The following is a 23,662-nucleotide window of genomic DNA, read 5'->3' as shown; positions in this document are numbered from 1 at the left end:
ATAACCTGCTGACTTTGACTGACGCTTGCTCAAGTGACTGCTGGGCTGGACAAGTATGTCGCTGCCTTCAAGCACTGATGACAAGATCAATGGCTGCAGAATTGTTGCATTTGACTTGTTTTGCAGATCACTTTGCCATGTGGCAAAGACTCGCAGTGAAGAGCATTGGCGGGTCCCCAAAAGTCTGGGGAAACTGGAGCATGGGAAGACCCGTCTCCAGAAGCTTGAAGATTGCCGAACATATTGACCGTTGATCGTTGCGATTGATTGTTGCAACAAGACAAAGAGATATCATGAGCCGTCTGTAAATGGACAATGTTAAAAGATATTACTATAGTACATATGTACTACCTACTGTAAGCTGTGTTCTTATCGTCCGTCATCTTTTGTTTAACCAGAAATGCAGCGCCGATCTGCATGACGTCGAAGCCAAGGCCGGAATTAGCCAAGCGAAAAAAAGAAAAGGATGAGGGAACGATGGCGGAGGAAACACCGGGAGAAAACACCATCCAAAAGCCGGAGCTAGCCTCAGAAGGATGCTCTCAGCGTAAATCATTCATCCTTGTATGTGTGTGGTTTGAACTAAGGTAGGAAGAGAAGCCAATGTGACAAGAAGACGGCAGATGCTGCTCGGTGAAATTACATCACTGGCTTCGCCGGCTTTGGCAACCCCGACAAGAAGGAGGGCAGCAATAATAGCTTCGATTCTGCTTCAACAAAGACCTTGGTACTGTAGTCAATGCCCCGAATTCTCCGTCTGCTGGTCAAGGAGTTGCGGAGAAAACAAAACCGACCCCAGAGAAAAAAGAGAAACAAACAGCCGTTTAGCAGAGAAATGTGACCGTTGTCGACAATGAAGTCATAACCGCCTGATATCGCTCTCCCTGACCCGAAGCTTGCCAAGCTTCCCCAGATCCTTTCCCCGAGCCCCGGTGGAGTCAAAGACACCACCTCGTGGGGATTACACGGCTCCAAACAGGAAGAAACAAAGAGCAGCCAAGGGGGCAGAGATCCGCTTTTCTCCTCCAGGCAACGAGATTTCCAAGCCCAGACCTTCTGTATAAGGTGAAGATGCTCCCCTACAGTACACAATCATGCAGTGAAGCACCGTGCCTCGTGTGTCTGGATACACTCAGATGGGAGCCAATGGTACCCAAAGATGCGCAAGGTTTGGGGTTCTGGGATGTCGTCTCACGAGGGGATCGGCGTGGAATGGAGGGCAAGGCTGACCATTGCAGGAATTGTCCAGGGCTAGGATTGGTGGCTTGACGCCTCCCCGACGTGAAGGATGGAGGGGATGTTATGCAGCATGATATGGGGGAGAGTGGAATTATAACAGTGAGGAGTAGTATCCTCCTGTATCTCGTACATGCAGTGATATAAGTCTGTGGGATGACGCTGTATAAGTGCCCCAAGTCCTGGCCTCCAGCTGTTCAAGCACGATCCCGAGGGTACACCTATTTCTAGGAATAGTTGATGCCGGTGTAGCCAGCTATTCATGATATCAAACTCCAGCTACACACGGTTTTGAGATTTCTGGCCTGAAAACCAGCATATCTCGACGTCCCTGGTCTCTACTCGACATTTTCCCCCCATCACCACGGAGCCAACCACCAACCTCTCTTCATCATGGAGAAATCCAGCAGCTTCGTCTCCCAAGACGGCGCCGAAAACGTCGAACACGCCCGCCGGCACAGCCTCTTTGGCAACACAGACAACCTCGCCGCCGTCTTCGAGAACCCTCTCAAGCAACGCACCAAGGAAGAGCTCCTCAAAGACGTCGACGAGTTCTGCCGCATCCACGAGCTCGGCGACCACCTCGACGACTTCCGCAAGGGGGCCCTGGCCGCCCAGAACCCAGAGTCCATCCACTCGCTCGAGGAGCTGTCTCCCGAGGACAAGGACATCATTGAGCGGGAGCAGACGCACCGCTGGTCGCACCCAAAGATGCTCTACTGGCTCTGCTGCATGTGCTCCATGGCCGCGGCCGTGCAGGGCATGGACGAGACGGTCAACAACGGCGCCCAAGCCTTGTACCTGGCCGATCTCGACATTGCAGGGCCCAACGTCACGCGCTTCTCGCCGTCCATGCAGGATAACATTACCGGTCTCGTCGTCGGCGCGCCGTATCTTTGTTGCGCCATCCTCGGCTGCTGGCTGACGGAGCCCCTGAACAGGGTCTTTGGGCGGAGGGGCACCATCTTCCTCTCGTGCTTCATTGCTGCTGTTGCGTCCATCTGGGAGGGCGTCGCCAATTCCTGGGTGAATCTGTTCCTTGCGCGGTTTGTGCTCGGTCTGGGGATCGGACCCAAGTCGTCGACTGTTCCTGTGTATGCTGCTGAATGTAGCCCTGCACCGATTCGAGGTGCCTTGGTCATGCGTAAGCCTTCATCCCCCCTCTGAAACATGATTTGGTGGAAGCTGACGGGTTTGTACAGAATGGCAGATGTGGACTGCTTTCGGCATCATGCTGGGCAACATCATGGGCGTCGCCTTTGGCCCGTCAACGGGCATCGACCCGTCCCTCGGCTGGCGTCTCATGCTCGGCAGCACCGTCGTCTTGCCCCTGATTGTCTGCGTGCAGGTCTACTTTTGCCCTGAGTCTCCTCGGTAAGCTGTGAATGCATCATCACCCGTACATGACTACATGTACTGACGCTGCTCAGTTGGTATATCCAGCACCACAGGGTAAAGAAGGCGTTTAGATCGTTCCAGCGCCTTCGCTACTCCAACGTCCAGGCGGCTCGTGACACGTATTATACCTATGTCGGAGTTGAGCTCGAGCGCGAAGCGAATAGGGGCAAGAACCTCTTTACTCAATTTGTTGAGCTGTTTACTATTCCGAGGAACCGGCGTGCTACGTGGGCGACATGGATCCTCATGTTCGGGTAAGTGTAGAGTTGTAGAAAGCCATTTGTCACTCTGAGGAACCTTTGCTGATATCAAAACCCTTCAGGCAACAATTCTGTGGAGGTGAGCATGCTAATTCTTCCCCGAACGCTCTTACTGAGTGACATCAAGCTGACCCATACGCAGTCAACATCATCGCCTACTACAGCACAACCATCTTCGTCGACTCCGGCTACTCCACCAACTCGGCCCTCCTCGCCTCCATGGGCACCGGGATCCTCAACTTCGTCTTCGCCATCCCCGCCGTCTTCACCATTGACCGATGGGGCCGCCGCAACCTCTTGCTCTTCACGTTCCCCTTCCTCTGCATCTTTCTGCTGTGGACCGGCATGTCCTTTTTCATCCCCAACGATGACGCCCACACAAAGACGAGAGTCGGCATGGTCACGACAGGCATGTATCTCTTTGAGGTGTTTTACTCCCCCGGCGAAGGGCCGGTGCCATTCACCTACTCGGCCGAGGCGTTCCCCGTGCACGTCCGAGACGTGGGCATGTCGTGGGCTACGGCCACGACTTGGTGCTTCAACTTCATTCTGTCGTTCACTTGGCCGTCCATTTCCAGGGCCTTTACCGTCCAAGGGGCGTTTGGATGGTACGCGGCTTGGTGCGCCGTGCTTTGGTTCCTCATCCTCCTGTTCGTTCCGGAGACCAAGGCTCTTACTCTGGAGGAGCTGGACCAGGTGTTTGGCGTGAGCACTCGCAAGCACATGAGCTACCAGATCAAGAACGCGGCCTGGCATTTCAGAACCTGGGTGCTGCGGCAGAAGTTGGAGCCGTTGCCGCCGTTCTATCGTCGAGCTGAGAAGATTGGCCCAGCCAAGGGTGGAATGTGATGCGGCCTGGTTGCGAGGATTTGCATTACATTCGCTTGACAATGTCAATATATATATCATGTACAGATATGTAGTCATGCCAGTTTGATTTGGAGCTGTATTTTTGAACAACGGCTTTGCTTGATGTCAAGTGCACTTGAGAGAGTGCCGGCGTTGTTTATTGCAAATAGGTAACCTACCCTCAAGACAAAATGGACCAAGTCCACTTACATGCGGGCATTGATAGATTTGATTGTAATCATGAGATCATGATCAAGCCTTTGTCAATCTGGCTTTGGCCTGGCATGGGCCGCGGTGATTCCTTGTAAATACGATGCGAGTGCTAGAGAAAGGGGCAGGTCTGGGATCATTGATGCGACCTGCCGAGTGACTCACCGACCCGGATTCGGGGCTTAGAAGCGGCTGTGCAGCTCCAGACCAAGGGAGATGGAAAACATCAAATATAAAGAGTTTAACAGCCTGAAGAAGTTTTGATCAAAGAGAATTTCATCAAGACTTGTTATCTCATTTTGTACACCGAATGAAAATCGCGTCCGCCAGGCTGGTGTCACGGCTATAGCATCAGACACGGTTACATAGGCAGTCCCGCAAACGCATCCTCTATCACACATCACAATCACATCTTACAGTCCGCAGCCAAAAGAAAATAAACACTACAAATGCCCAGATCAACACAAATTGTGCTCGACGGCTGCACCGGAGAAGGCGGCGGCCAGCTCGTCCGGCTGGGAATCGCCCTGGCAGCGCTCACTTCACAGCCCGTCGAGATCAACAATGTGCGAGGCAACCGGCCGCGCGGTGGAGGTGCGTCTTCCATACACCACTTACATGACTTTTGCCTACCTGTAACCTCAATTGTCAGGCTCTAACAAACCCGGGATCAGGCCTCAAGAACCAGCACGTGGCCGCCATCGAATGGCTCGCCCGAGTCACCGATGCTGATGTCCAGGGCCTCAGCGTCGGCTCCAAATCAGTGACATTCGTCCCCCGACGACCCCCGTCCGAGCTCTTCCAGCGAAACATCTCCATCAGGACCGAATCAGGAGCCTCCAGCACGCTTCTCGTCCTCCAGGCCATGCTGCCGTTCCTGCTCTTTGCGAGTACAGAAACAAGTGACGAGCCCGTGGTGGTGGAACTCTCGGGAGGCACAAACGTCTCCTTCTCGCCGAGTTACGAGTACTTTGACCAGGTGCTGGCGCCGACGCTGGAGGAGCGGTTCGGCGTGCGCATTGAACGGGAGCTCAAGAGCCGGGGATGGTCATTGGGCCCGTTGTCAAGGGGCTCGATTGTGCTGAAAGTGTGGCCGATTGCCAGAGGCGAGAAGCTCAGGTTTATGCCTCCGAAACGGCTCACTTTTCCAGACTCGCTCGCGGTCAAGGGCATTGATGTCAGCATCATCGCGCCGATGCACTCACACGACAAGCTCCAAGAGACGATTGTACAGGACATTGGCGCTCTGTGGCCCGGTGCCGACATCAACCTCAAACTCATCGAAGACTCCTGCAGCGACGCCCGCTGGTCGGTTCTCCTCGTGGCTCACTCTGCAGGCGGCATCCGCTGGGCCAGAGACGTGCTCACGTCGGCGCCCAAGAAGTCCAAGGGCTACGACCGCTTCATTGCGCTCCTCAGCGAGAAGCTGTGCAAGGAGCTGTACGACGAGGTGTCGCTGGGCGGACACGTGGACGAGCATCTGCAGGACCAGCTCATCTGCTTCCAGGCGCTGTGCGAGGGCCACTCTTCGTTTCCTCGGGACGAGAAGGGTGTCGCTGAGGCTGTGGACGGCGGTAACCATACGCTGGGCCCGCTGATTGATGCTATGGGCGAGCTGCATGTTGGAGAGGCCAGGATGAGGAGGGAGAAGACGGGCGAGCCGTTTGGGCATGGGTCGACGCATGCGAAGACGGCGCGGTGGGTGGTGGGCGAGATGGTGCCTGGGTGTGAGTTTTACAACAAGGGGGATGTGGTCAAGGGAGTTGGGTTCTCGGTGGAGTGAGTCGTGGGCGTGTGTGCCTATGTTACCAGAGGACAGACGTTGAAAACCAAAGCAACTCCCAGCTCCTGTCAAGCGAGGGATGTGTATAACGGAGACATTTGACGTTGTCGTGTAAGTGCTTGTACTACTACCTACATGTACCACTGTGGCACCTTGAAAGAGCTGAGATGACGCTCCTTGAGCCTTGAGACTATATGTAAGGTAAGGTATGTTGGGTTGCCAGCAGCATATAACAAACAAACATCAACATCATGACTATTAGATCGTGGTGCTGACGATGAAAAGACGAGAATCAGCCCCCGATTTTTCACTTGAGCCCGATCCTCCTCGCTAGCATCTCCAGATCTGGCTGCATGCATGGGCCAACACTTTTTTCACTCCTTCAGTTCTAGACCCTTCCAGCCATCGAGCACTGTTGCTGTTAATGTCCACAACCTCGTCCTGATTCTTTTTCGCAGTGAACTGTCTTCATGTTGTCATCACCTCATGATTAGAGAGAGAATTGTCTTCATTCGTCATCAGTCCCCTGTGAAGAGCCAGGGCCGGTCATAGGAAAAAAAAAAAAAAAAAAAAAAAGATGCACAAGGTTGTGGTCGGGATTTATCAGCAAGCCCCGGACTTACAAGATGTGACCAAGATAATAAGACAGCAGGACCCGCTGCGGAAGGAGTAGTATAGTGAAGCTACGGCCCTCGGCCAGATTAAATAGGAAAACCCTCGATCCTGAACTAAACAAGAGATAAAGAGCTCGTCATGCCCGTTAAAAGACATCCCAAGAGAAGAATTTGCTCCCTGTGAGACTTGAGTGAGACAGTCTCAGCCTGGTTGCGTGGTTGGACCAGTCCAAGCTGTCTGGTGCCTCTCTCTCTCTCCTACGACTCTCGTTCTCATCCCCTCCTCTACTCACTTTCACCTCGACACCAAAGATTATCAAGTTTGTCAGTGATAATCTTAATCACTCACGTCTCCCGCCATGGAGACGACGATTCCTCCCACTCCAGAGGCAGCCGCCATCACCGCGGCCGTCGCCAGCGCCAACAGAGACGAACACGCAACCACCGTCCGCGAGGCCCTCGAGCGGTATCCCAGTGCCATCTTCTGGGCCATTGCAATGTCCTTTACCATTGGTGAGTCTACCATCTCAATCTCATTCTACACTCCGCCCTCAAAAAGTCCCCTTTCTAACAAACATACGTACATGACAGTCATGGTGGGCTACGACACAATCCTCATGGGCAGCCTCATGGCCTATCCCTCCTTTGTCGAGAAATACGGCAACTACCACCCCGACCTCGGCGCAAAGGTCATCTCGGGCCCCTGGCAGGTCGGCCTCAGCACCGCGGGCTCCTGCGGCGGCGTCCTCGGCATGGTCATCAACGGCTTCGTCACCGAGCGCTTCGGCCACCGCAGGGTCACCATGGTCGCCCTGACCATCATGACCGGCCTCATCTTCATCCCCTTCTTCGCGCCCAGCGTGCGCGTGCTGCTCGCCGGACAGTGCCTCCTGGGCGCCGTCTGGGGCGTCTTCTCCATCATGGGCGCCGTGTACTCGTCCGAGATCTGTCCCCTTGTGCTGAGAGGTTACATGACCTCCTTCATCAACATCTGCTGGGTTATCGGCCAGCTCATCGTGGCCGGCATCCTGCAGGGGCTCGTCAGCAACAACACCAAGTGGGCGTACAAGATCCCCTTTGCCGTGGAGTGGGCGTGGCCCGTCCCGCTCTTCATCCTCGCCTGGCTGGCCCCCGATTCCCCGTGGTGGCTCATCCGCCAGGGCCGCATCGACGACGCAGCGCACTCCCTCAAGCGGCTCTCCCGCGGCCTCACCGACGAGCAGATCCAGCACAAGATCCTCATGATGCACGACACGAACCGGCTGGAGCAGAAGCTCAAGACGGACGTGAGCTACCGGGACTGCCTCGCGGGCGCCAACCTGCGACGCACCGAAATCGCCTGCCTGACGCTTGCCTCCCAGAGCCTGATTGGGCAGCCCCTGGCGTACAACGCGACCTACTTCTTCGTGCAGGCCGGCCTGTCTGCCTCGGACGCCTACAAGATGAACTTTGGCAACATGGCCATCGCCCTCGTGGCCACCTGCGTCTCGTGGGTGCTCATGACGCACCTCGGCCGACGCACGGTGCTGCTCTCCGGATACTCGTTCCTGACGCTGGATCTCCTCCTCATCGGCCTCCTGTCCTTTGCCCCCAACCGTTCCGCTGCGAAATGGGCACAGTCTGCCTTGGCGCTCGTCTGGCTGGCCGTCTATTCTGCGACTGTCGGGCCGCAGACGTGGGCTGTTGCCTCCGAGGTCTCGGCGACGAGGGTGCGGGCCAAGACGCTCTCCATTGCCGGCGTCGTGTACAACATTGTCAACATTGTCGACAACACCATCGAGCCGTACCTCATCAACCCCACGGAAGCGAACCTCAAGGGCAAGACGGCGTTTGTCTGGTTCGGAATCAGCTTCCTGGTGACTGTGTGGGCCGTCTTCCGGGTCCCGGAGACGAGGGGCCGGACGTATGGCGAGATGGACGTGTTGTTTGAGAAGAAGGTTCCTGCGTGGAGGTTTGGGACGGCGGACGTGGAGGACGATGTTACGATTGTCGGGGATGAGGAGGCACTGGGCAAGGTTGATGATGAGAAGAGGGAGATGGAAGCGCAGCAGGCGGTTGCCACGATATCATGAGACATGATTTCACGACTGATGATTGAGATATATTACACAGCGCCACTTATACAACATGCCCGTCCTCAGGCATTCTTTAGTATATACCACCAATTACTCGTCATTCACTCCCTACGGGCCACAATCTACTTGCGAACAAACTCTGCCGTTGAAAAAGACGGATGAATAGGCCCGTCCAAATCCTCAACCATGTCCTTAATCCAAGGAACCCCATAGTCATGCCACAGCTGCCTCTCCGGCCGCATCCACTCGTCCTGGATAATCCCCCGATCCACCGTCCCAAGCACAACATCAACCATGTCCCTAAACTTGAACGGCATGGGATACACCAAATACGCAATATTCGTGCCGCAACGCCCGCAGAACGAGCGGTATATACGCTTATCCACGTCCCAGCCCTCGACCTTGCTATTCGTCGAGCAAAACACCCGCAGCCACGTCCCGGCGGCAGCAGAAGATTCACCACCACCAGACAAGATTCCATGACCGGGTACATACGGCGGTCTCTGCGAGTCCCCGCTCGCATCATGTGGTGCCAGACGAAGACTCTGCATCGCATCTAGACTGTCGTTGCCCTCGCCGTCATGTTGGTCCTCCTTGGGCAGTAACGAGAGGGAAAACATTTCCTGCGGGGTGAGACACCAGGCTGGGAGGATCGAGCCGGTGGCTGCTCGGCAGTCGTTGCAGTGGCAGATGCATACCAGGGGAAGACGAGGAGTTGCCGGGTCCGAGGCTTCTTCTGGGCCGTGGACGAAGTGGATTGGGCGGTGCTCAAAGGAGGGGATGGCGATGCGGTATCGGACGGCGCCGCAGTTGCAGCCGCCGGTGATGGTGAGGGACTCGTGGGGGAGAGGCATGTTGAACGGTGGCCTGGGTGATGAGTTGCTCAAGAGTATTCCGACGTGAGATGACGATTCTTCTCAAGCAATATATATAGACTTACATTCATGTGTATATACATTTACACTTGCAAGGATTTGCCAGCTCAGAGGCGCCATTGCTAGGTCTTACGACTCTGCGCAAAAGGGGGGCTTACGCCCGCAAACTATTCACGTCTTTGGCTAAGTTTATTCCGACAGAGGTTGCATATCGAGGGATATCTGCACTTCGATGTGAAAATCTCGAAAAAGGCGGTTTTTTATCATAGTCTGCCAAGCCAGTCAATGTCATGCGTACATGCAATAACCTGGCTGATGGAGAGAAGCATGGAATAAAGCGTCAGCAACCTGCAGCAGTAAAGCCAGGTGCATAGATCCAAGCAAATGTTGTCAATCGTAATATATCCAATTCCCATGTACAAAATGTCATATATGTACTCCCTATCTCCAGAAATAGTTGTATAAACCCATATTGTCGTCCATATATATATCCCAAAATGCAAGTATGAGCCCGAACAAAGACAACCAAGCCAAACCAACCCTCTCTTCCCAAACCTCCTCGTTCACCACAACCTCCTCTGGTAATAAACGGGCTTATCCGACTGGGCCAACCTCTGAATCTCCTCCTTAATCATCTTGCGGCGCTCCGCCCTCGAGATGGGCGCCTTATTCTTCGACAAAGGATCAGGATTCTCCACCGCCCACGCCTTGTCAGCAACGCTCTGCTGAATCTTCTTCAGCATCGCCAGCTGCTCCTTTGTTGGCTCTCCATCCGGAACGGCAACCTTGTGCTGCTGCTGCTGCTGCTCCTCCTCCTCCTCCTCCTCCTCCTCATCCCCCCGCTGCTGCTTGTGCTCCGACTCCGCCTCTGCCTTGGACTCCGCCTCTGCCGGCGCATCTTCCACCTGAATCTCCGCATCCGAAACATGGCTCTGCGGCGGCACCAGCCCGCGAGCCTCCCTCGACCATCGCTGGGCCTCGGTTTCCACCACAAGCAGCCGGCTCTCCTCAATGTCCGTCAGCGCACCCCTGAATTCCTCGGGTAGATGCGCCTTGGGAGATTCGCGCGGCCGGATAGCGGCGCGCAACTCCCGCAGCGTGCGCTGCTGAATAGCGTAACCGCTTAGAAAAAGAGCACTTGTGCAAAGAAGGACTGTCACACGTATCGAAAAGAAAAAAATTAGATCAAGTTTCATCATCTTTTAACCGATACTTCGCCTGTGTGCTTGGGGGAGCATCGCAGGTAAGGCAGCCTTACTCATAGCGGCCGTGGCCAGCACGGACACTTGACTCGAGGTGAGGAGAACACGACGCATATTCGAGGTGGTTGTAACGGCGGCAAAAAAGAATCACGAGATTAACACAATATTCAAAATCGGTGTAACCAAGATAAGAAGCAAATATGGACATCCCGTACGAGACAACAGCTAGTAGTAGACGATCTGATGCGGGACGGGTTGTGGAAACACGACAGACGGGAACTCACATGACATCAACGCCCGCGATCTGCAAGTTGTTGCGCTCTGCGGCGGTTGACCCGGCAACTATCTTATCGCCTCCCAATCATGCCTTTCAACGCGATTCTTTGTGACCTTCTCACTCCAGCCATCTCGACGTCATCGCTCCCACCTCCGTCCTCTTCCTCCCAATCCCCAACTCAAGTCCACCCCCTTTCGAAAACCTCAAACAATGCCGAAACAAAACCCAGACACCGTCCAAGCCGATGCGCGGCGCTTCCTCGACGAGCGCGGCTCCTCGGCGGCCCTCGCCCCCAACGGCCTCAACCCCGCCACCATTATGGAAAAGGCCGTCAAGGACCGCATCGTCGACTCCTACTTCTACAAGGAGCAATGCTTCGCCCTCAACGAGGCCGACATTGTCGACCGCGTCGTCGAGCACGTCACCTTCATCGGCGGCACCCACGGCGCGTCCCAGAAGCCCAGCCCGTTCCTCTGCCTCGCCTTCAAGCTCCTCGAGCTGGCGCCCAGCGATGCGATCCTACAAGAGTACCTCTCGTACGGCGGGGAGCACTTCAAGTACCTGCGCGCGCTGGCCTGCTTTTACGTGCGGCTGACGAGGCAGGCCAAGGACGTGTACCTGACGCTGGAGCCGTTTCTGGAGGACAGGAGAAAGTTGAGACGGAAGGCGAGGACGGGGACGACGTTGACGTTTGTGGATGAGTTTGTGGATGACTTGCTTACCAAGGATAGGGTGTGCGCGACGAGCTTGTGGAAGATGCCAAAGAGGGAGACGTTGGAGGATTTGGAGATTTTGGAGCCGAGGGTTAGTCCGCTGGGAGACTTGGAGGATTTGTTGGAGGAGGAGGAGGAGGAAGAGAAGGAGGGGAAGGAGAATGGAGACGACCGAGACGAAGCAAACGGCGAGAGGGAAGAGTCTGGCGAGGTTTCGGATAGGGGAGAGATGGAGGTTGATCGAGACGAAGGGCGAAGAAATCGAAGCAGATCGCCTTGAAGCGTCTGCTGCTGAAGTCTTGGAAAAATTCATCGAAGCACTATGGCCAGGCGCCATCTCAGGGTCGTGTTCACTGCTGGGCTACGCAATGTCATCGCCAGCAGTTGGCCGCCCAGGCCTCTATCTGAGAGGCACACCCCTCAAACCGCTGCTACTGGAGACCGTTTGAAACGAGCAGAGGCTTGAAGCTGAGAAGCAAGCACCGTGCCGATTCACGAGCGACGAAGGCCTGAGAGCCTTCTGACAAGGACGGATGAACCTCGTCCGCTCAAGGAAAAGGTTGAGGCCGGGAGCAAATGCAATAGCTCATTGCTATCTAGTGTGGCAAATCCCGCAGATTCACAAGGAATCATCATCCATATAATACAAGCCAAATCTAATAGCCATCTCTTCCCATTCAAGTCCTTTCATGTATTCAATCATGATGCACTCAGTCCATCATCAGCTTCATCACCTTGTCTGCCAACGCCAACAACCTTCTATCGTCCCAATACTGGGCAATCAACTGAATTCCAGCAGGGAACTGGTGGCTCCGGTCGACCTTGACCGGAACACTAACAGCAGGTAGGCCAGCAAGACTGGCCGGAACAGTAAGAACATCATTCATGTACACATCAACACTGCTGCGCTTCTGGATCTCGCTCAGCTTGGGCGGGTACGTCGGCGCAGTCGGCGACAGCAAGAAATCCACCTGCACAGGCCCTTGCTTATCTTCGAGCGCGGTATCGGAAGACATTTCGCTCAGGTCAAACTGCCTAGGTTCGTAGAGCGGATTGTCCAGCTTGAAGACTCTGTCAAAGTCGCGCTGGATGAGCCGGCGTATCCTCTGCGCCTGGATGAAATAGTTATCCATGGCTTCGGAACTGAGGCTATAGGTCCCCAGGAGAATACGGCGCTTGACTTCTGCACCAAAGCCAGCGCCGCGGGTTTCAGAGTAGAGGGTCTCTCCAGCAGCATCTCCTTCAGAGCCGCGAATGCCGTATCGCACTCCGTCGTATTTGGCCAGATTCGAGGATGCCTCGGCCGGGGCGAGGATGTAGTATGCGCAGAGGGCTTCCTTGGTTGAAGGAAGGGATACCGGGACTATGCGAGCGCCTTGCGACTCCAATGCCGAGGCCGTCGCGACCCAAGCATCGCGTATGGAAGGATCCAACTCGGCAATGTTGTATTCGACGGGGATGCCAATGGTAAGCTGGGACAAGTCTGGGAGATTTGGAGAACACGCCTGGGAACAGCGCTGGCGGGTCTCAAGTCGCAAGGAAGTGGGATCGTTGGGGTCGTGTTCCTCATACAGCCCCGTATCAAACACCAGACTCCGGATGGGCTCGACATCTCGCGCAAGCAAGCCAACAGTGTCCAACGAGTTTGCGTACGGCACAACGCCGAACCTCGAGAGCATGCCATAGCTGGGCTTGTACCCAACAATCCCGGTATAAGCGGCCGGCAGCCTGACTGAGCCACCCGTATCGGTGCCGAGCGCAACGTCTGCATCGCCAACCGCAACCGCAACCGCACTGCCTCCAGAGCTGCCTCCCGCGGAGACATCCTCCTCGTCGGTAGCTGCCAAGGGATTGCGGACCGGCCCATGAACGGAGTGGGTAGAGTGCGACCCCATGCCAAACTCATCCATGTTCGTCTTGCCAACGATGGACGCCCCCCGCGAACGGAGCTGGCGAACAATCGTCGCTTCAAAGGGCGAAGCATGTTGGCCTAGGATGCCTGAGGCGCATTGCGTCGGGAATTCCTCAGTGGTGATGTTGTCCTTGACGGCGAGTCGGAAAGGCTTCGCATCGGACCGCAGCTGTGGCGGCGGTGAGACTGGCTGGAGCTTGGCTGTTTGCTTTTGGTCAGTGGAAGTTGAGGCTTTGAACGTCCTACTTGGAAGAACGAACTGCTTGCCACAAAGTGGTTAAAGGTGCTCTGTGACCGCCGTAGAGGCAGCTGGCCAATGGATCGGTTATGGTTCGCATTCCATCGTGTAAAGGTTAGAGCCCTACGGCGAACAAGAGCCGCCGTCATTGTTGGCTTCAAACCATGAAGACGTCGTCAGATGCTGGAGGTGAGTTGAGGCAGAGCTCGAAAAAGTTGAGATAAGTGCGAATCCGTCAAGTGTGTCATATCCATGCTAAAAAGTCGCGGCATCAAATCTCTTAGTGGATTGGCGGGGTCCAAATGCCCGGGAAGCTCCCCGCGTTAGTGCCAGGAACTAACTGTAAATCCCACTATAATTCTCCAACTCAATGCCGTTCTTCCTCGACCTGGACCCGACTTTTTTTTCCCCGGCACATCACCTAAACCTTCACCTTGGCAATAGCACAGCACGCTTATGTTGGATACGTTTGGTTCCCTGCATCTGTTCTGACCCTCGCTCTGGTGAACTGCCAATGACCGTCAAGAACCCATCGAATCTATAGGCGCCATGCCTTCCAAACGAGAGGCCGAGGACACAGGCGGCGATACGCCAGAGCCGCAGACGAAACGCGCAAAGATGAGCAGCTCCAAGACGCGCCAGCACCAGCACTCGGGCATCGACCCGACCTGGGGCCAGAAATACGTCTTCTCCGGCACCGAGACTGCAACGACGATTCCAGAAGGCGAGGAATCAGAGTTTGAAGACGATACCGATGCCATGGCATATCTCTTGTCTGTGAGGTAAGATACCATCTCCTCTGCAGCCTAAGATTGCATCTGCTGAACAAGTTCTCGAGATTTCAGACCGCATTTTACTGATATGGTGAGTACTACAGACAGCAAGCTTATTCCATCCCACATCTCCTGGTCGCACCGCCCGTCCAGATTGGCCCACAGCTCCCTCCCGGCTTCGATAGAGAAGAAGACGAGTCGGAGGAAGAGGGCGAGATGAAGGAGAGCTACCATGCCCCCGACACCTCTAACGCACCTGAATCGAACGGGTTCTATGAGGACGGTGCCTACATAGGCATAACAGAAGGATGGAGAGGCAACGGCAGCGACCAGGATGACGTGCCTGATGAGGAGAACCCTGAAGCCATTCAAAGGGCCGTGGACGAAGCATACTTTGCCTCTATCCTCCACCAATACCACCACCTCCGCAAGATCCTCCACACAGAGCCTCCCGCCAACGCCGCACGCCGGCTCTCACGCTCTCAAGCCACCGAAGCCTTGTCATTTGGACGCTCTACCATCACTTTGTGGTCCCGCCTCCTGAAAACGACCGATCCCCATCCCGTTCAAGTCGCACTCATGTCCAAAGACACCGTCCTGAAGATTCTGCGAGTCATGATGAGCGGCAAGTTCCTGCGCAGCGGATACAGCATTCCCCCGAGGACCAGCCAGTGGCTCTGGGCACTGCTGGCCAGGCTGCCGGCCATGGGGGAGCTTAACCACGCCGAGATTAGCTGGATCCGCGACCTCGGCCGACGCGCAGTGTTGCTCGGGCGAAGTCTGGCGGAAATGGCTGCTCTACGGGAGGAGCTTGCGGATAGTGGTTTCGGGGTCAATGACAATGTCGATGCGAGTAGCAGCGATGAAGAAGTAGTGGCCGAAACCATCGAAGAGGGAGACGAAGAAGGCGATGATGACGGTGACGCCCTTCCAGCGGTCAAGGCCACGGCGACCAAGCCACCAGCTTCCGCACACCGCCGCAGAAACTCGTCTTCGCCGATTCCAGATGATGTTGATGAAGCAACTAAAGCACCTGCTGGAGAAGATGACAATGGCGCCGAAGGCGTCGACGAGGGAGAGGTTACAGAGGCCAAGGAGGGCAGCGAGGATGAGGATGTGGCTATGGATACTGCTTCCGACTCCAGCGCCGACGAGGGTGAGATTCCCGATCAGCCGGACGAGGCCACAGCTCTAGAAGAGGCCAAACACAGACTACTGGCGAGGCTCGCCGAGAGCGAAAACGAACGCCGCAAGGAGGAAGAGCGGAGGGATGCGAGGATGAACATGAGAGCCACGCTCACCATGATCCTCACGGTCGCTGGTGAGTTTTACGGTCAGCGGGACCTGCTCGAATTTCGCGAGCCTTTTGTGGGCATGTAACGGTGTAGACGTTTTGTGTAAGATTTTGTATTGAAGCGACATGTTTGACGGAACAACCTGTCCACTTGAGATGAAACTGGGTACTAGTTACCATAAGGTAGTGGACGCCCCCTCTGGGCCCCCGTAAGCTATGATACAACCCAATAATATGACATTGATTCCAACACCATTCCCCATGATCAAACAAGTATAAAAGGACAAGAAACAAAAACAGGACATCTCCACTACGAGTGTCACAGCAGCTAACTGAGCCGCATCCCGATAGAACGCCACTGCGCCGAAGCTCAAAAGAATCAAAATGCAAAAGCACCACCCCGGTGCCACATATTCCTCCCTCCGTGAAACATCGCTGTCTTAGACACTCATGTCCATTGACTTTTCCGAATCATAAACAAGAAAATTGGCGTCTTCGAAGTCGTCATCCACAACCATATTCTCTTGATCAACAACAGCCTTGAGCGCAGCAGGCTGCTGCTTCTTCATCCGGGAGTGCGGAACGGCAATGGCCCTGTGGTTGCCAGCGACCTCTCCACCATCCCTATCCCAGAAAGAAACGTCTTCATCCTGCTCATCCAGAAACCTCTTTCGAGAAAGCCCGCTCTCGGCAACGCTGTCCGTGCTCTCTTGCGACATGCTGAGTTCGGGAACTTGGTCCAAGGAGGGAACGTCTTCATCATCGTCGTCGTCGTATTCATACCCGTGTTCTGGCTGGGTATCCATCCCACCGACCTTATTAATGCCGCAAAACGGCAACAGTTCCTTGGCCACGGGCCTCCTCGTCGTCGCTGCCGCCGCAGAGGACGTCTTTGCACCAGCGGACTTGCCGTCGTTCCACACGAGGATGTTGTTGGAGCTGGTGACGGTCTTGTAGCCTTCGGGGACGGACTTGCGCACGCGCATGCCCACGCTGAGGAGGTTCGCCTGGACGTTGGCCGGCAGGACGGGCCGCAGGGCGGGTTCGGGGGTGTTGTTAATGTTGCTGTTGTTGTTGGTGGTGGTGTTGCCGGTGGTGAAGAAGGATGTGATTTGGCGTTGGGCAGGATCGGCTGCTGCGCCGGCGAACTGGCGCTTGTTGCGGGGGGTTGACATGGTGATGGCGGGTAGTGTGTGTGTGTGTCGCAAGATGAGGTCAGGACGAGAGATGAAGCTTGTACTGGTTTTGTTTCCTTGATGGAAGAGGACGTTTTGTTGAGAAGCGCTTTGATGTGGCTCAATGGTGGAAGGTCAATGGATGGGATGGGAGAGTTTTGCGATGGTTTCTGGGTGTTCGAGTGAGGAGAGCTCCTCGTTTCGCCTCCCAAGGCTAAAATTGGCCAATTCCGGCTCAACGAGATAAACAAACTTCCGTTTGCGTCCGAATGAACCAAATGAGTTGCACAAAAAAAGAAAGACGTCAACGTGCAGTGAGGAGTGGAGAGCTTTCTGATTCGCAATGGAAAGGGAGAAAGGGGGACAAGGGGGTTTCTCGGGTCGTGCAGGGAATTGGGAGATGGGGAATTGTGGGAGCAAAAGGAAGAGAAAAGAGGTTGGCCGGATGCTGGGGTAACGAGAAGATTGGGGCTAAGGTTGCCGTTAGTACTAGAGAATATTGGGCGTGGGGCTTGCTTGCTTGCTTGCTTTTTTGAGGCTTGGCTGGGCTTTTTGCAAGAGGCTGAGGCGCGTCATTTGCGCGACGGTTTCGCGTTAAGTGGTTTTTGGGGATGGAGAGATGAGTCAGCCGGATGCGTGATGACTTCAGGATCCAAGTTTGAAGCAGCTTCAGTTCAGTTGGTTACGTAGGCACAGTATGTATGTATGTGCATGTGGCAAGACAAGGGTTGGTGCAGGGGTTCAATCTGTGAATATCTTGTTCTCAGCATTGCTCTGCCTACTTCTGTGGCCTTCTAGAAGCGAATGACTCACGGGAGCAAGGGGAGGTTACACGATGACCCAAGCAAGTACCTGCGAATTGCATCTCTAAGGTATACAGCCATAGCTCATGTGACAGCAGCAAGATACTCACTATGTAGTGACAGACATTTTGCTGAGTCGGCTTGCCTGATCTCGTCGTTTTGAGGTATGGTTGTGCTCGAAGAGATATCGCAGCAAACGCATGATGCGAAACATATGATTTACGCTACGCATACCGTGGGACTGCCTTTCATCTGTCTTGTCATCATTCTCAATGACTGTATCGAGAATCTCGAGCCATTTGAAGGGAAAGATTGCCGTATTGAATGGCCCATACTGTTCAATTACCTGAAGATTGACAAAGTGGTACCAGCACAATGTAGACACCAAGCAGATACTACCTACCCACTACCTCATCGGCAGAGCATCTTTGGGTAATGATTATTCTATGACCTGGCACTAATAGCATGTTTCGAAATTGGGTCACCAAAAGGCCAGCTCAGTCTAAGAAGGGAGCATTTGATGCAGTGATTCTTCGCATAAAAGCAATCTAATCCATTAACCATGTATTTAAATTCCATGCCGACATCCTGTTTCCCCCCCGAGACAAAGACGACGGCCCATTGCAAAGACAATAGGCCTTGAGCAAGTGCCGCCTCGGTTGTTGGAGTTGGCTGTTCGTTCAGCTCGTCGGGCGTGTGTTGGGCAGCAGATGGGCATTTCGGCAGCACATCACGAGAATCACCGTGCGACAAGACGACAATGTTCGTGGAAACCTTTGAATTTCGCAAAAGCACAGTGCTATCCTCCACTACCCACTGCACTCCGGGTATGAAGCGATCCTCAAAGCAGCGGTTCCACGTCCTCGCGCCTAGTCAATCCATGACAGATCCTCCTAGACACTCGTGTCAAGCTTTCTCCAGCCCAAGACCCCATGCAGTGCTTTATTTTTTGTTCCGACCTCAAGACAACGACTCTGTGGTACAGGCGCGTAAACGGAAAACGATAGAAATGATGTGTGCCATGCAAGATATCCGGACCCCCAAACGCCCCTGTGTTGGGTGCTCCATCTTCTATCTGCAAAGAGGTTGATGATCTTCGCAAGGTGTATTTGTCTAGTCCCCCACGTCGATTGTTGCGTTGATTTGCAGATCCGAAAAAAGGATCACCACCATAGAACCATAAGAGTCATGAAAACCCAAGGAAAGAAAACCGCCCAGCAGGCAGTTTACTTTCTCCGGAAAGAGCAGCCCTCGGTGAGTCTGGCCTTACCACCGGTAGGCTGGCACAGAACGGTGGTGCAACCCTGGCAGATGACGACGGTCTGGGCGTGAGAGAAGACGGTGGTGATGGTGAAGCAGCCGGGGCACTTGACATCCATGAAGAAGGATCGGGGCTGGGGAACAAGGGTCTAGACAGATGATCGAAACGTCAGTATCATGGTCAAGGCGTGACTTCTTTCTTTGTTCGTGATGACATCGGGTTCGGTTCGTACCTTAAGCTTGTGCTTCTTGGCCTCAGAAGCGGCTGAAGGGTTGAGAAGGTCGACAGCGAGCACCTGAAGAGAAATTCGTCAGCAATTCTGTTTCTCTCTGCATGTATTGGATCCCCCATTTCCGATTCTGCCATTGATGCTCCTCAATACGGATCGTTCCCCCCAGCTTTGGCCCAGGATGAAAAAATCTTCGATGGCCTCATTGAACGGCCAGTCCTCCTCCTACGCCATCCCGGGCATCCCACGCATCGCATCGATCCATCCTCCCGGGGCAAAAAACGCTGAAATCGTCGCTCACCATTTTGTCTGATTGTGTCGATGAAAATTTGCCGTGGAGTGTCTTGCGAGGGTCGAGTACTTGACGAAATCTGGCGACGGATTTGAAGGCTCGCAAGCTGGAGAGTAGGAGGGAGTTAAGCGAGGAAAAGTTCGGTGCACTGAGGGGGCGACTTCGTTGCTGGCCACTGGAAATTTTCCTCCCGAAGCAGGATAGCGTGATAGGGTTCGCCTGCCCACCGGCACGTGACGCAGATCTGGTTCTGCGTGATTGGCCCGAGCTTGAGCAGCTCCATTGCGCTAGAAACTGCGAGTCCGCGACTGGAGAAATGTGGGGATTTATGCGCCGCTCTGATGTCGAACAAGAGCAATGGGGGGGGCCTGTTTGTGCTCAGCAGGCAGCCAAAAAAAGATGCCAGCTATTTTGTCTGCCTGGAGACCTTGCGTGGCCCCCACGAAGCCAGCTGTCAGGGTCCTCCTGTGATGGAAGCTACTTGTACGTTGGTTCATGCAGCTATCCGCCGTCTTGTCCTCGCTCCGCCAGTCACTTAGCATAGTAGCTCTTTTACACAACGACTCCCAGATCTGCAGACGACGGTAACCATCACCATGGCTGCGCCCTCAGAGCAAAGAATCGCGGTTCCAATCGACGACCCTAACGCAGATACCGAATGGCAAGCTGCCCCGCGATGTTGGCTGATGCGCAATGCCTCTAACCCCTCGATAGGAATGACATTCTGCGCAAGCATGGCGTTATCCCGGAGAAGCCCCCTAGCCCGACTCCCATGATCGAAGAGGCCATCCTTGAGGCCCGAAGACTAGCACACGAAAACCGACTCGAGGGCAAAGACTTGGACGAGCTGGACGAGCTTGAGGACGACGAGGATGATGCGTTTCTAGAGCAGTATCGCCAGAAGCGCATGGCCGAGCTTAGCAATCTGCAAAAGAAGTCCATCCACGGCTCCGTATACCCCATATCCAAGCCAGAATATCAGCGCGAAATCACAGAAGCTTCCAACAACGGCCCCGTCTTTGTCAACCTCACATCGGCTGCGGGGAATGTGGAATCAAGGATCTTGTCTGAGCTTTGGAGGCAAGCTGCCAGGGAGTATGGCGACATCAAGTTCTGCGAGATCCGCGCAAATCAGGCCATTGAGAACTACCCGGACCGCAACTGCCCTACAATCCTGGTCTACAACAAGGGGGATATTGTCAAGCAGATTGTGACGCTCATGACCCTGGGAGGTACCCGAACGAACATGCGACACATTGACGACCTACTAGTCGAGGTTGGCGCGGTGCCTGACTCCGACCTGCGCGTTGTCAAGAGGAGGAGAGCAGCGGAGGATGCCGAAGAAGAGCGACTGGCCGGCAAGAGTATCAAGTCGAGCAACATTGGCAGAGGGCAGGATAACGATGACGATGACGACTGGGATTGAGCGAGAGATATAGTAGTCTGCATCGGTCCAGTTCAACGTCTGCGGCCCACGGTAGCCGCAGCCGTTCTGCTCGGTGTCTCTGCCGGCAGCCCCTTCTGTCCTCGGCTATCCAGCCGCAGACGCGAGGTATGCAGAAGAGCTAAAGAGGGTCGCGAGACGGGCCTTTTGCACCTATGTACACCCGGTAGCTCACGGCAGCCACTACTATCAGAGATTTTTCCTGCTGCTACCGAAGCACAGAGCATATCCGTGGCTTTCTCTTCACGGAGGGCTGAGGCTTGACTTTACGCCTTTCAAATGATTTACAGCGTGGTTGGTTCTTGACCATCGCCTATAACAAGAGTTCTATGCAAGTTCCATGATATAAACGACCCTGGACACTCTCAACAAGGCCGTCTCACTGTATGTACAGGCTGGACCATGGGCATCTGGATCGATCGAGGTCAATGATCACTATGACGATCCAGGCTGATCTTGGCATCATACCCCCTATTATCGCCTCACGCAATCTTCATGGGAAGACTGCCTGACGTAATCCCATGGCGTGGAGATCCGCAACTAATGGATCACGAGTGCGAACCACTAACACGCCTCACTGCTGAAGTAAACAATGGACAAACTCAATTTCTCCAGTCCAGCCGAGGGGAGCTATGGAATAAACGAAGCTCGATATGCTGCATCCAAGTATATCACCACTAAGTACCTAGGTACTAATGAGAACCAGCATCTCTGCAGACGTACCTACTTAATCAACAACTGTCAGAGCCAATATTGCGGCACCGTAAGCGGCACGCGACTACAAGGGGGCCGGCGTGGGGCATCTGCTATGTAATAGCGCTCCCCAGCTGCAAGTTATTTACATGCAAGTCTCCTCTCAACGCGTCGGGCGCGTCTCCATCGCCCTGTCACGTCGTTGGATTCCGTCCTTCCAGGAGCCAGAAGAGGTGAAGGAATAAAAGAGTGAGAGCGCTGGAATTGACATCCCGTTGCGCCCCTTGGATTTGGCTCTTTGGCACGTCTGTGCTCCAGATTGTCGCCGAAAAGATGTCTGAGGAGCCGCCGTCGTCACCGCGCCTCCCTGCCTTCACCTTCCAGTCCCGCAAGCGCAGCCATGTGTCACCGCAGTCACTGAGATTCAATTCCAGCGACCCGGCTATATTCTCCAGCGATGATGATCCGGGGCTCGACAACTATGTCGAGGGGAGGCGGAAGAAGCGCTACGTTGGATCGTGGTTCCAGCAGCAGCTCGACTCGGTGGATTCCAGCCTTGATAATGGAGCTGGAAGGGTTTCAAACGTTCCGGCGAAACGCTCCCTGAAAAGGGATCTGGACAGCGGCATCTTCCTTGGTAGCGACACCACGGATGGTGAGGATTTCATCGAGGGATTGGAAGCCCCGGCCGTGCCAAGGCTGCCTCAGATAGCACCCCGGACGATGCCCCGACTGTCGCAGCCTGAAATAGTGGCTCGACAGAAGATCCAGGATTGCGTCGACAGGGGCAACGAGATGGTTGATCTCTGGGGAGTTGGCCTGGAAGAGCTTTCAGACGACATCGTCAACCGCCTCGGCCAGGTCACGTCCATCCCCGTTGTCGCCAAGGACGTGGCCTTTGCGCCGCCGCCGCCCAACTTGCAGGTGTTCCTGGCCCTGAACAAACTGTCGCGACTGCCCGGCTCTCTTTGCGACATTACAAACCTCACGGTGCTGAGTCTTCGCTCCAACGAGCTGACAGAACTACCCCCGGCAATCTCTAAGCTGACCAACTTGACGGAGCTCAACCTCTCCCACAACAAGCTCAGGTATTTGCCTTCCCAAATCCTTGAGTTAGTCAAGCCAGGGGGCAAGCTTCGCGATCTGTCCGTTGCCTTCAATCCCTTATGGCGACCACAACGCCCGGATTCATGCACAACGGATGATGTTGGTGAGGAGCGCGAGCGGAGGAGTCACAAGTCTTCATGGGTATCTATGCAGCGGGACAAGCGCCATTACATGGTCCATTGGCTCGGCCAATCTCCACTGCAAGTCTCCAACTCCAATGGTAGAATTCTCTCAGAGTTTCGTCTCCCGTCGATGGATGAAGCGCCGGAGCTGTTGGAAGCACAGGTGCCTGTCGCGGTCTATATCGACGAGGAATCCGGCGCTCCTGTTTACGTCTCCCCGCAGGCATCTGCCGGCTTGCGCAAGGGGGAAGCAACGCCTAGTTCCGTGCCCAGCCTAACCGAGGTTGCGCTGCGGAGCTGCTATCGTAGCAGCTACCTTCGCGATCTCGACTTGCTCATCCCAGAGGGCCTTTCACATCTCCGTAAGTTGTTGCGGCGCACCTCGTTGCAGAAGGATATGGGTGGGGTGACTTGCTCGACCTGTCGAAAGACGATCGTAGTGCCTCTCCTTGAATGGGTTGAGTGGCGGGAGCTGCTGAAATGCTCCTTTACCTTGAGAGATGCTGAGGAACCCCCGCGAGCGAGGATATTCACAGACGAGGAGTTGGTGGTGCCCCTAGTTTATCGGGCGTGTTCATGGCGCTGTGGACCCAAGGACAAGAAGCAGGAGTGATGCCAGCACTCAAAGGGCACATGATGCGGAGGAAGCCATCTGATCGCTTCGTGTAATTTGCATTGGGATTTGTGAGATGTACGGGATTGTTTTCAAATGAAGTTGCGAGGGCGTTTTTGTGTGGGTGGAGGTTTGGCAATCTTGTCTCACACGGGGAGGGGGATATAGGGACTGCATTTTGAGCATTTACATGGGCAACGTCTCCAATTTAGGA

General features: G+C 54.7%; 11 protein-coding genes across 11 annotated transcripts; 7 read left to right on the top strand and 4 right to left on the bottom strand.

Annotated features, from left to right (window-relative positions):
• Nucleotides 1-1,484: 1,484 nt before the first annotated feature.
• TRIREDRAFT_80058 (uncharacterized protein) lies at nucleotides 1,485-3,743 on the top strand (the record flags this gene model as incomplete). Its single annotated transcript, XM_006967292.1, has 5 exons — nucleotides 1,485-2,380; nucleotides 2,439-2,610; nucleotides 2,667-2,888; nucleotides 2,957-2,973; nucleotides 3,037-3,743. The coding sequence occupies exons 1-5, from the start codon at nucleotides 1,630-1,632 to the stop codon at nucleotides 3,741-3,743; spliced, it is 1,869 nt and encodes a 622-aa protein (XP_006967354.1). The 5' UTR covers nucleotides 1,485-1,629.
• Nucleotides 3,744-4,269: 526 nt separating this feature from the next.
• TRIREDRAFT_80056 (uncharacterized protein) lies at nucleotides 4,270-5,763 on the top strand. Its single transcript, XM_006967291.1, has 2 exons — nucleotides 4,270-4,547; nucleotides 4,628-5,763. The coding sequence occupies exons 1-2, from the start codon at nucleotides 4,403-4,405 to the stop codon at nucleotides 5,734-5,736; spliced, it is 1,254 nt and encodes a 417-aa protein (XP_006967353.1). The 5' UTR covers nucleotides 4,270-4,402; the 3' UTR covers nucleotides 5,737-5,763.
• A 946-nt stretch (nucleotides 5,764-6,709) lies between these two features.
• Nucleotides 6,710-8,422, top strand: TRIREDRAFT_65493 (uncharacterized protein; the record flags this gene model as incomplete). The annotated part of the gene is made up of 2 exons (XM_006967290.1): nucleotides 6,710-6,863; nucleotides 6,942-8,422. The coding sequence occupies 2 exons, from the start codon at nucleotides 6,710-6,712 to the stop codon at nucleotides 8,420-8,422; spliced, it is 1,635 nt and encodes a 544-aa protein (XP_006967352.1).
• A 125-nt stretch (nucleotides 8,423-8,547) lies between these two features.
• On the bottom strand, nucleotides 8,548-9,420 carry TRIREDRAFT_109641 (uncharacterized protein; the record flags this gene model as incomplete). Its single annotated transcript, XM_006967202.1, has 2 exons — nucleotides 8,548-9,338; nucleotides 9,390-9,420. The coding sequence occupies 2 exons, from the start codon at nucleotides 9,418-9,420 to the stop codon at nucleotides 8,548-8,550; spliced, it is 822 nt and encodes a 273-aa protein (XP_006967264.1).
• A 443-nt stretch (nucleotides 9,421-9,863) lies between these two features.
• Nucleotides 9,864-10,616, bottom strand: TRIREDRAFT_4905 (uncharacterized protein; the record flags this gene model as incomplete). Its single annotated transcript, XM_006967093.1, has 4 exons — nucleotides 9,864-9,971; nucleotides 10,086-10,198; nucleotides 10,328-10,453; nucleotides 10,559-10,616. The coding sequence occupies 4 exons, from the start codon at nucleotides 10,614-10,616 to the stop codon at nucleotides 9,864-9,866; spliced, it is 405 nt and encodes a 134-aa protein (XP_006967155.1).
• Nucleotides 10,617-10,989: 373 nt separating this feature from the next.
• Nucleotides 10,990-11,772, top strand: TRIREDRAFT_109639 (uncharacterized protein; the record flags this gene model as incomplete). Its single annotated transcript, XM_006967289.1, has 1 exon — nucleotides 10,990-11,772. The coding sequence occupies one exon, from the start codon at nucleotides 10,990-10,992 to the stop codon at nucleotides 11,770-11,772; it is 783 nt and encodes a 260-aa protein (XP_006967351.1).
• A 318-nt stretch (nucleotides 11,773-12,090) lies between these two features.
• TRIREDRAFT_122960 (amidase) lies at nucleotides 12,091-13,836 on the bottom strand. The gene is made up of 2 exons (XM_006967201.1): nucleotides 13,665-13,836; nucleotides 12,091-13,605 (listed from the first exon to the last, which is right to left on the bottom strand). The coding sequence occupies exons 1-2, from the start codon at nucleotides 13,789-13,791 to the stop codon at nucleotides 12,203-12,205; spliced, it is 1,530 nt and encodes a 509-aa protein (XP_006967263.1). The 5' UTR covers nucleotides 13,792-13,836; the 3' UTR covers nucleotides 12,091-12,202.
• Nucleotides 13,837-14,112: 276 nt separating this feature from the next.
• On the top strand, nucleotides 14,113-16,393 carry TRIREDRAFT_80052 (uncharacterized protein). The gene is made up of 3 exons (XM_006967288.1): nucleotides 14,113-14,424; nucleotides 14,520-15,426; nucleotides 15,496-16,393. Exons 1-3 carry the CDS (start codon nucleotides 14,192-14,194, stop codon nucleotides 15,793-15,795), a joined length of 1,440 nt encoding a protein of 479 aa, XP_006967350.1. The 5' UTR covers nucleotides 14,113-14,191; the 3' UTR covers nucleotides 15,796-16,393.
• Nucleotides 16,394-18,452: 2,059 nt separating this feature from the next.
• Nucleotides 18,453-19,581, bottom strand: rps27 (ribosomal protein S27). Its single transcript, XM_006967200.1, has 3 exons — nucleotides 19,479-19,581; nucleotides 19,181-19,243; nucleotides 18,453-19,096 (listed from the first exon to the last, which is right to left on the bottom strand). The coding sequence occupies exons 1-3, from the start codon at nucleotides 19,479-19,481 to the stop codon at nucleotides 18,914-18,916; spliced, it is 249 nt and encodes an 82-aa protein (XP_006967262.1). The 5' UTR covers nucleotides 19,482-19,581; the 3' UTR covers nucleotides 18,453-18,913.
• Nucleotides 19,582-20,056: 475 nt separating this feature from the next.
• Nucleotides 20,057-20,895, top strand: TRIREDRAFT_80048 (phosducin; the record flags this gene model as incomplete). The annotated part of the gene is made up of 2 exons (XM_006967287.1): nucleotides 20,057-20,130; nucleotides 20,184-20,895. Exons 1-2 carry the CDS (start codon nucleotides 20,066-20,068, stop codon nucleotides 20,893-20,895), a joined length of 777 nt encoding a protein of 258 aa, XP_006967349.1. The 5' UTR covers nucleotides 20,057-20,065.
• Nucleotides 20,896-22,032: 1,137 nt separating this feature from the next.
• Nucleotides 22,033-23,427, top strand: TRIREDRAFT_38227 (uncharacterized protein; the record flags this gene model as incomplete). Its single annotated transcript, XM_006967121.1, has 1 exon — nucleotides 22,033-23,427. A coding segment is annotated over one exon (1,395 nt), but the record flags the coding sequence as incomplete, so codon positions are not given.
• Between the last annotated feature and the right edge of the window lie 235 nt (nucleotides 23,428-23,662).

The sequence above is a fragment of the Trichoderma reesei genome, assembly GCF_000167675.1.
Source record: "Trichoderma reesei QM6a unplaced genomic scaffold TRIREscaffold_16, whole genome shotgun sequence".
In the NCBI taxonomy this organism is placed as follows: domain Eukaryota; kingdom Fungi; phylum Ascomycota; class Sordariomycetes; order Hypocreales; family Hypocreaceae; genus Trichoderma; species Trichoderma reesei.
The sequence above is the reverse complement of the archived record's forward strand: the minus strand, read 5'-3'. Positions and strand labels throughout refer to the sequence as shown.

What these genes read in the sequence shown, in the direction of transcription:
- TRIREDRAFT_80056 (XM_006967291.1), top strand. Translation starts at nt 4,403, where the DNA reads ATGCCCAGATCAACACAAATTGTGCTCGACGGCTGCACCGGAGAAGGC. An exon ending in CAACCGGCCGCGCGGTGGAG is followed by an intron (nt 4,548 to 4,627) that starts GTGCGTCTTCCA and finishes ACCCGGGATCAG; the next exon opens with GCCTCAAGAACCAGCACGTG.
- TRIREDRAFT_122960 (XM_006967201.1), bottom strand. Translation starts at nt 13,791, where the DNA reads ATGACGGCGGCTCTTGTTCGCCGTAGGGCTCTAACCTTTACACGATGG. An exon ending in TAACCACTTTGTGGCAAGCA is followed by an intron (nt 13,606 to 13,664) that starts GTTCGTTCTTCC and finishes AAAAGCAAACAG; the next exon opens with CCAAGCTCCAGCCAGTCTCA.
- TRIREDRAFT_80052 (XM_006967288.1), top strand. Translation starts at nt 14,192, where the DNA reads ATGCCTTCCAAACGAGAGGCCGAGGACACAGGCGGCGATACGCCAGAG. An exon ending in GCATATCTCTTGTCTGTGAG is followed by an intron (nt 14,425 to 14,519) that starts GTAAGATACCAT and finishes TGAGTACTACAG; the next exon opens with ACAGCAAGCTTATTCCATCC. An exon ending in CTTCGCCGATTCCAGATGAT is followed by an intron (nt 15,427 to 15,495) that starts GTTGATGAAGCA and finishes GACGAGGGAGAG; the next exon opens with GTTACAGAGGCCAAGGAGGG.
- rps27 (XM_006967200.1), bottom strand. An exon ending in CCAAGAAGCACAAGCTTAAG is followed by an intron (nt 19,097 to 19,180) that starts GTACGAACCGAA and finishes TCATCTGTCTAG; the next exon opens with ACCCTTGTTCCCCAGCCCCG.